Source organism: Seriola dumerili, unplaced genomic scaffold, assembly GCF_002260705.1.
Source record: "Seriola dumerili isolate Sdu_G_001 unplaced genomic scaffold, Sdu_1.0 BDQW01000110.1, whole genome shotgun sequence".
In the NCBI taxonomy this organism is placed as follows: domain Eukaryota; kingdom Metazoa; phylum Chordata; class Actinopteri; order Carangiformes; family Carangidae; genus Seriola; species Seriola dumerili.
Window position 1 is genome coordinate 7,485,095 of NW_019174365.1, and position 9,347 is coordinate 7,494,441.

The 9,347-nt window shown below is 40.4% G+C and overlaps 1 protein-coding gene across 1 annotated transcript; it reads left to right on the top strand.

Moving 5' to 3' along the window:
- Positions 1–732: 732 nt before the first annotated feature.
- On the top strand, positions 733–6,278 carry LOC111223116 (zinc finger protein 516-like). The gene is made up of 4 exons (XM_022747143.1): positions 733–2,026; positions 2,971–4,314; positions 4,577–4,641; positions 6,127–6,278. The coding sequence occupies exons 1-4, from the start codon at positions 733–735 to the stop codon at positions 6,175–6,177; spliced, it is 2,754 nt and encodes a 917-aa protein (XP_022602864.1). The 3' UTR covers positions 6,178–6,278.
- The last annotated feature ends 3,069 nt before the right edge of the window (positions 6,279–9,347 follow it).

Below are 9,347 nucleotides of genomic sequence, written 5' to 3' on the forward strand. Positions count from 1 at the left end.
TATTTATAGAGAAACCAGTCTGCACTTCTGGGAATGTTCTGTGGACCTAGAAGCAAAAGGATTTAAAGAAATGCGATTTTGTTTGATGATTTTTAATACTCATCATCTGACTTTTCTTTGATTCAAGAGTTTTTAAAGAGAGTCTATCTGTGGGACTTTTAAACAAAGGGATCAAGGTTTACTTAAATAACTTTATTTAATACTGTAAATCCTTAATTCCTGTAGTCTGTGTGGCATTCAGGGTTTGTAAGGCAACAGGCCAACAAAAGCCTCAATAACCACTTCATATTCAGTTTTAGGCCTTACTTATTTTGCAATTCAAATAAACATTATTATTATCTGACATTACTATTCACACTTTCCTATAATCTTAAAATTGATTACAGATTGGTAATAATGGAATAACTAGCCTTTTTTGATCTGATGAAAAAATAATATGTGAATTTTGATTATATTGAAATATCACAAGCCTAATTTTAATTTCTTGTTCTATTTTCAGGTATTCAGCATGCAACCTGATAAAGGACATTTCTTCAACGTTAAAGATGGACACTAAAGCTGTGATGTCTTGCAAGTTTTTGATGCCTGTTCTGAGAACTCACTAACCTCTGGAACATAAACTTTGTGTGGTTTGAGGATTTTTTTAATTACACAGCTGTGATTTTTTGACATACCAGTGCTCCAGGAAAAGTAATGGAGACAGAAGAGAGGGAGGATGTATCACAAAAACGCATGGCTAATATAAAGTTAGAGACAGAGGAAGATGCCACCTCTGGCCACACCTGCGGGGTGTGTGGTCGCAGCTTTCCTCTTCTGAGCTCTCTGTCCCAGCACATGAGAAGACACACAAGAGAGAAGCCGTACAAGTGTCCATACTGTGAGCACAGGACGGCTCAGAAGGGCAGTTTGAAAGCCCACATTCGAAGCCATAAACTGGGCCTCTTCAGCCATAATGCCAGTGACAAGGAGGGGGATGGAAATCAGGAGCAGAAAGATAACCCTGAGATCCCCGACCATCCTGAAATCATCAGCACATCTGACAAAGCTCATAATGTCAACGGGAAAGTGAAGAAGAAAGGAGCCAAGAAAAAAGTTAAGGGTAAAGACAGCGTCGAGGTTGGTGATGCTGGGTCTTTTTCCTGCACTATTTGTGGGCAGGTTTTCCCTCAGGTACTACTCCTAAAATCACACATGAAAAGGCACCGGAGCTCCCAGGATCACGGTTGCCGAATATGTGGACGCCGCTTCCGCCAGGCGTGGTTCCTCCAAAGTCATATGCGCATTCATCGGGTCAAAGCCCAGTTGCGGGGTGGTAAAAGCAACGAGCCTCCTGCCACTATCAATGGAGTTCCCCAGGACCCAGTAACCCTGATAAATGAAGAGTGCCTCTATGAGCTGTGTGCTGGTTGCGGTAACTTCTTCTATGACCGCAAGACCTTGCGAATGCATGAAAAGCTACATAAACTGAACCACAGCCGCATTCAAACACAAAATCCACCACAAGAAGACCATGACGCATCCGAGCTGCACATTGCTAAGAGGCATTTTTTGGAAAGCCTGAACCTCACATGTGTTGGAGCGAGGGATACACCTGAGGAAAAGAGCTTGGGCAGGCGAATTCCAGAGCTAGATCCAGTTTGTAGTTACCAAGCATGGCAGTTGGCCACAAGGGGACGACTAGTGGAGGCCACAGAGAAATGCCTGGGATGGGAGGAGAGACTAGCTGATGCTGAGGTGGCATATGATATGGAGAAGGGCGAGTATGTGCCCCTGAAGCAGGAGAAGAAAAGGAAGCCAATCGACGCCTCTAGCTCCAACATTAAGAAGAAGAAGGGTGACACAGGCCATGATCACACATCAAACAGCCTGGCTCACACTAAAGGTGGTGATAAGAGGATTTCCCAGGATCGTATTCTGTTGAACGGACTTGGTCATGCATTTTATGAGGCGCTGCAGACGAAGAAGGTCAAAGAAGTTCACTTCTCACCTAAACAGGCCAACAGCATCAGAAGCCAAGACCAGGAGGGTAAGCCACACACGACACCACACTACTTTACCAGCGCTATGAGTTTTGTCAGGATTTGAGTTAGGAACCAATTACCAGACCTAATTTGTGCTGAGGACAGTTGATTTATATTGAATATTGCATCCCTTTTGTTAAATCAAGCTATCAAAGGTCATGTTTGTGGACATACACTGCATTTAGTATGGACAGACCAAAAGGGCCATCAATGTGGAAACTCAACACTCAGACAATTCTGTATTAGGTGGGAAAAGTAGTTAAACTTATCATTATATTGTGGAAAAGGGGGACCTCTAGTGAATTTATAATTGAATTACAGCAACTATAATTGCATTGTTATTCAAAAAGATTTTGAAAATGCACAGCCATGAAGGTTTTCTCATAGAGGCTTCAAAAGAATTTAACAGCCATATTGAGTTTAATTCCAAAATTTTAATACCTATTTTGTTGTATATTTTTTGTTGAACTTAATTAATGAATATATTAAAAAATAATGTCTACACTGTTTTGTTAGCAAATGTTTTGGTAGTTTTAAAGGCTAAGTTTCAGTGGAATCTTTGCACACTTGCAGCAGTACTTAAGGAGAGCAGGTGGCACTTTTTCAAAGCACATTTCCAATTTGGAATGAAATAAATAAATGGAAATATGCAATAGAAATCATGGTTATTAAAATTGGTACAGAACAGAGTGGGTTTGTTGTGACTTTGTGGAGTTTTCTCCTTTCAAATCTTGCATTTACATATTATCTCTGAGTGGAGGATTCCAATATGAAACTTGCTGGTTGTTATGATCTGTCTTTTGACCAACGTAACTCTGGACCCCTGATGGCTTTTGACATAATGCATAATGTAATCACTGCTAATGACTCTATATTACATAGACATACTAATGCAACACTTTAATTCTACATCTGTCCTTTACGCTGCTTCTTCTGCTCTTACTTATAGATAAAAAACCCTACTTCTGCGAGCACTGTGATTTCCACACTGTTGACGCCTCACTACTCAGGTCTCACCTGCACAAGCACCACCAGGACTTCCTGGGGCCCCACAGCAAACACAGCACCATTTTGGACAACATAAGCCAGAGTGGTTCCAAAGCCTCAAGATACATGGACTACCTCAGAAACAGGAGTGCGTTACTCAGTCAGCCATACTGGAGTCCTTATACATGTCCACCTGGCCAGGGGTCAGCAGAGTCAAACATTAAAACTTTTAAAACTGAAAAGTCAAATGGTACAGGGGTCAAAGGGCAGGGACAAACTACTAATGATGCTGGCAGTCTTCTTAATCTGTCTGCATTACCTGTAAGTGAAGGAGACAGCACTGTTAATTATCCAATAAAGACAGAGGGCCTGGTGAGACATCAGTGCCCATACTGCTCCCACACTACCAACTACCCAGAAGTACTTTGGATCCATCAACGAGTTGCACACAAGGTGGATGGCAGCAGCTCCACGGCACCCAAATGGGCGCCCTGCACTAACAATCTCAAGGGTTTAAAGACAGGTGCTTCCCTGTGGAGACGCACAGGGCCTCCACCGTTCCTTGAAGGAAAGGACTGTCCAGCCTTACCTGCTCCAAGAACACAGCGCACACAGCCCCCAGGCTTCACAACCCCCAGCAGCAGCAGCAGCAGTAGCAGTAGCAGTAGCAGTAGCAGTGGCAAGCACTCAGCAAGCACTCAGTCTCAGTCTAAAACCCATTCAGGTGTCCCTAAGTCCAAGCCTCCGTCAAAGGACTCACGCTCTTCAGATGGGACATACTCTAGTGGGAGGGTGGGACTTCTACCTCAAAAGAAGTCTGGTGGACAAAACCGGGGCGTGGAGGGGGGAAGTAAAGGCCCCAGTGCCCAAGCTACTTCATCAAGCAGTATTGTGCATAACAAGAGTGTCTCTAGTTTCCAGCCTACCAGCAGCCCAAAACACAGAGGCCACAGAGCTGCAGTGGAGGGAAACTTCCCTCAAGAGGGTTTGGGTTTTATGTTGGCCAGGAATCATGGCGGGACTTCCTCTAACACAGCTGCAGATAGACTCCATCCCCGCAGACAGTCATGTGACTCCTCTTCGGGTCCTAAGGGTCCTGATCTGTGGGCTGCCATGAACATGTGGGGGCTACATGGAAGCAAAGCATATTTAGAACCACTCCTTTTTGCTCAGGGAAAGAGTGAGTCAACAGGAGAAATGCCAATGGACGTTGATATTTTGAGTCTGCTGAAAAACTACAGTCCCCACGACCTGGCTGCTCTCTATCAGCACTGGGGGTTTATCGACCCCAGGATTGATCCACAAGGTAAGGAGGAACTTTGATTTTGTGTTTTGGTTTATGTGTAAGGGCAGAGACCTAACTGAATACTGCTTATTTCAAGATAGAGGCCAACAATGATCAAAATTTTAATTTAAACGTAGTGAGACAGACTCCAACAACAGTATGGCTTTATGTTGTGATGTTTTTCCATTGGATGAATCACATTTTAAGTGTCTCGACTATTAATAAAACCCGCAGAATGTGATATTTATCTATAAACGCTCTTGTAACACTTTTATTTCTACAGCAATGTTGCCGTTAAATGGAAATTTTGGAAATGAAGTCCATTCCTCCTCTGAAGCTTCCAAACAAGTATGTTTTCTTTGCAGCATTCACTGACACTATGTAGATTTGGATTTAAAGCATGCATAATGATTAGTGAATAAAAATGTCTCCTCATCCTTCAAACTAAAACCTGAATCAACAAAAAAGTATCTTAATCAATTAAATGCATAATTGTGTGACCTTACAAACAAAAAGTATATTAATTTTTATAATTGAAGTTAACGCATAGATGAAAGATCAGCATTTAAATATAGGCCTGTTTTACTGCTGTGTTAACTAATTATTGATGTGATGAAACTTTAGCACAATAAGGAAACTTTAATATTTTAGATGTAGTCACTGAGTGTCAGTTCTCAAAATGGTTGGTGGTGGGGCAATCAAAGATCGAGCTTTAATTACAGTTAACTTGAAATGTATGAGAGTATGTTATATAGTATGTATAAGTCAGTCAACTGCAAACCTGCTCCGTCACTTCACTTTCTAAAATTAAGAACAACAGAAAGTCCCATCCCTCACAAGTGTGCACAATATGTCTTCACCAACTGTGTGTGCCTGTTCTCTTGTCTGTACCCTGTCTGTGTCGGAGTACAGTCTGTCATTTCTGTGCACACGTGCGTCTGTGTATTTTCATGTGTTTCCGTGCCTGGCTGTCAACTTCCACAACCTGGCTGTCTCTTCCTTCTCATTTTCGTAAGAGGCGCTGACAGGGATGAGGCAAACAAATAATAAAAAAAACACTGTTGTCCCCCTCAGGGTAAAACTCGCCCAGCATCTCCATATGGTGTGTCATCAGCCTGTCAGTCAGGCCTACCCTGATGCTACCTACAACTGTTCTTGCTTTCTCCTCTTTCCCCTAGAGTAATGTGTGGGCAACTTTTTAAACACAGGAGATGGGCAATATCTCAGTCTGTAGGGGTGAGGAATTACAAATCAGATAAAACTAATATGGATAACACTGTGGGTGCTATTAAACAGCATCATGGGAACATATTTCTACTACAGGAGCTTTTTGTATTTTCTTCATCATACATGTTTCTCATGTCTTCTGGTCTTTAAACTTTCATTATGTTAAAAAGATACCAACTTTACTCTGTCCATTATAATGCCCTTATTCAGGGGCATTAGGCCTCTTTATGTGCAAGTTTACATTAGCAAGACCTTTTAGGTCAACTAATACAGCAGCTACTGCGTGAAATATCATAGTGTTGCAGAGCCAACATCATATCACTGAAGGATTATCACAGTAGTGTAGAGGTAATAACAGATTGTGTGTAAACTGAAAACTGGTTAATCTGAATGGTTTTTCATTAATACTATTAACATAAAATGCACCAAACCTTGATAGATTTAAAATATTGCTCAAATATACAGTCGTATATAAAAGTATATACCAGTAATTACCATATCCATTTACTTTTTCCTAGTAAGCAGGATTAAACTATTAGCAAATGTTGCTAAAACAAAAACATGCCGTTAGATCTAATTGGTGTGCCTCACACTTGTCTCCTGCAGGTGAACAGCCGCTCCACTTCGTCCTCAGGGTCTCTTCATAAAGGAACGTGAAGATACTCCGTGTTCCTGTTGGCTTCCAGCTTGCACGATACAAACTGCTGAACAGAGGCCTGTTGTTCTTTAAAGGAACCAGCCATAACTCCTAAAAAGGACAGGGGCACTGGATAATGCACAATATATGCAAAGCAATGAGGTGGACTCTGATTTTTTTTTTTTTTTTGTCATAGTGTATGGTTGTTTTATTTGAAGTGTTAGGCATGCATTTCATTTCATTTTTTTTTATTTTTTTTTTTAAAGAATGTAGATATACTAGTAACCGAAACGTACATGGAGATATGGTTCTATGAAAATAAGGCAGAATCATTTAGGCTTACTGTACACTGTATGGCAACAACACTCCAGGTGGAAATGAACTGAGAAGCTACCATTACAAGGATAGCTACGACATTACTTAAAGAGACTCAAAAATCTGCTTGGAGTGAAAATTAGTTTTAACTGGAGAAAGACCCTGCATAATATGAAATACCAATCTTACAAAGAAAGATGCCTCAAAAAACATTCTGAATTATAAAATGTAAAGCTATGTCATGAATGTTTTGCTTCACTTTTACCTTTCTACGTATTATTCTGTTTTCATTTTGATGTTCTTTATGGAGCCTACTTCATATTTGACCTGAGAGTGGACTTGTCAGTGATCATTGGTCAACTGTTCTCATCTCTATTCTTTGAGGGTCAAAGTGATCAGTCAAGGTTACTTTCTTTTCAGTTATGGTGAGAAAGCAGCAGCGGATCTCTACCACAGTTTACAACTAACAGAGCACAAAGTCACCATCCCACTGGAAGTACCGGCTTAATTAGAGCTAAATCTGACCAGAATCCAGGCTTAAGCACTATTAGCTCATCATCCCACACACATTTAGAAGGATGCACTAGTTGTACTATTATCACACTCAAACTCAGTCTGCAAGTTGTTCTGCAGCCCACAATCTGGTGTGGTGAACTGGCCTTAACTCAAAAAAGCTGACAAGAATATTTCATCTCTAAGACGATTATTCACTTTATTTTGAACACATCTGTACACTATATTTTTTCCATTTATTACACAGATTACATATTTTTGGCTGGATTGCAACAGTGGATCCAGCCCTATAAACGCAAATGTTCCTGACTGACTGACTGACTGAGGGAAGAAGTTAAACCATTGGTTATCCGAATGCCTCATGACTGACTGACAAGGTTACACCATTGGTTGGCCGGCCGAGTGTTAGAGTATCCCCATTTGTCATTGCTCTTTCAAAATTGCGAGGGCAGGCTTTCCCTCTGCAGTCACACCTCTCTATGCTGACCTCGTGGCAGCTGACGTGAATGAGCTTCTCACTTTCTCTCTGAATGATAATTTTACAAGTAAATATAGCTGAAATCACAGCACAGTCTTTGTCTTTAATTTTTGTGTTTGGTGATTTTGTCAGACGACGTTGCAGTTATAAAATCATGATTTTAGCAGCAGTTTGGAAATGGCTTGGAAGTTAGCATGTAGTCTTAATAGGCCACATTTCTGTCACTATTTTCTTTACTTTAACTTGTTCCGTTGTCTGACAACAGAAACTGAAAAACAGAAAAGAGAGAAACAATCAGATAAAGGGCTGGAACTAGCTGACACTAGGCTGAATGCTAATACGATGCAGTCCAGCCATATACTAGGTTTTGACCTAGTCTTGTTATATCACAAAGACTTGCCATACTTACCATACCATACATACAGACATAAAACATGCATCACATTCAAGGCAATTTCTGGCTGTGTCTCTGGGGCCAGTTGTGGTGCATACAGGGAATCAGTGCAGCGTTGAGCATTGTCAGTGTACCAGCCATCTTCTAGCCGTGTTCCACTTCAATCTGCAGCGCCAGAGAGCAATTTAACCAACAACTCTCTCCTGGTTTACAGCCTCAAACAGCACCACACACGGTAACTCAGCAACAATTTGGGTAGAATTGGATACTTTTTTGGACCAGTTTGAAATCGATATCCATGTCAAACAGCACAATCTGTGGAAGTGGTACCATGCTCTTTATCATTTTCTTTACATTTCTTCATTGCAAATCTGTGGCTATTGCCAAACTTAAGGTCCAGAATGGACAATCAATGAGAGAAAACCAGAGAAATGTGGTGGCCATCATTGTAGCCAGTCTGTAAAACAGGTTTGTGTCAAAATAACCAGTGAGCAATGAAATGTGGCATCATGCTTTGTTATTCTCAATGCTAGAAATTGTCCTTTGTCTCCAATCAGAAACATAGTGTAAACATCTACACTCATTTCACATTGTGCTAGTTATGTAGCAATTTAACGCTGTAATTTTTAGAAGTAGCATAATTTAAGTAGCGATAATTCCTACTTATGTGGCCCCGACTTACATCTGCCAGCTGAGCTATTGAAAAACTACAGTTTTAAAGACTGTAGAATATTTGTTTTTGACTTTATGAAATTCACCTCATTCTCAATTTGTTTTCATGTGTTTTCTGTTTGCAGATTTGTTTAGTATGTTTATATTTTAGTTCTACTGATTCAGTGTATTCATCTCCCATAGAGAAATAGTCTATGCATTTGACAGAAAGCCATCAAGTTATGGATTCTTGGGAGATCTTGAGAATACATAATTTATTATTATTGGAGTATTGATTTGATCTGTGTGGAAAATTTTTTTGATAAATATTGTAAATGATAGTTTTATTTAATGGTATTTTGTTTGCTGAGAGTGGTATTTTAACACTCTGAAGTACTTGATATTTGTAGTAACAACAGAAAATGTTTAAAAAAAAAAAGTTTTTTCCTGTGACACACGAGGTCAGAGCGCAGGGTCAGCAGGGAGTGATGCTCCTGCAGCAGGTAGTATTGAGCCTGTTATCCTCTATTCTGCAACAGTTGTCTGTGAAGGCGCTGTTGCAGACAGTTTGGCAGGGGTCACAGCAAACCAGGAGACAGTGAAGTTTTATGCAAGCCTGAACTTACTGCATAACTAAAGCTTAAATTCGAGCTATCACTGGGTTTTTGTGACTATGTAAACTTGTTTCATAGTTAATGATGTTGGTATCAGAATTTCTATTTTCACCAGTTCTACGTCTGTCTGTAAAATTATTCAAATAAAGTTGGTTAATTGTTGATTTATAATAGTGGTGTGAAAATCAGCACACACATACACACACACACCACAGACACACACAC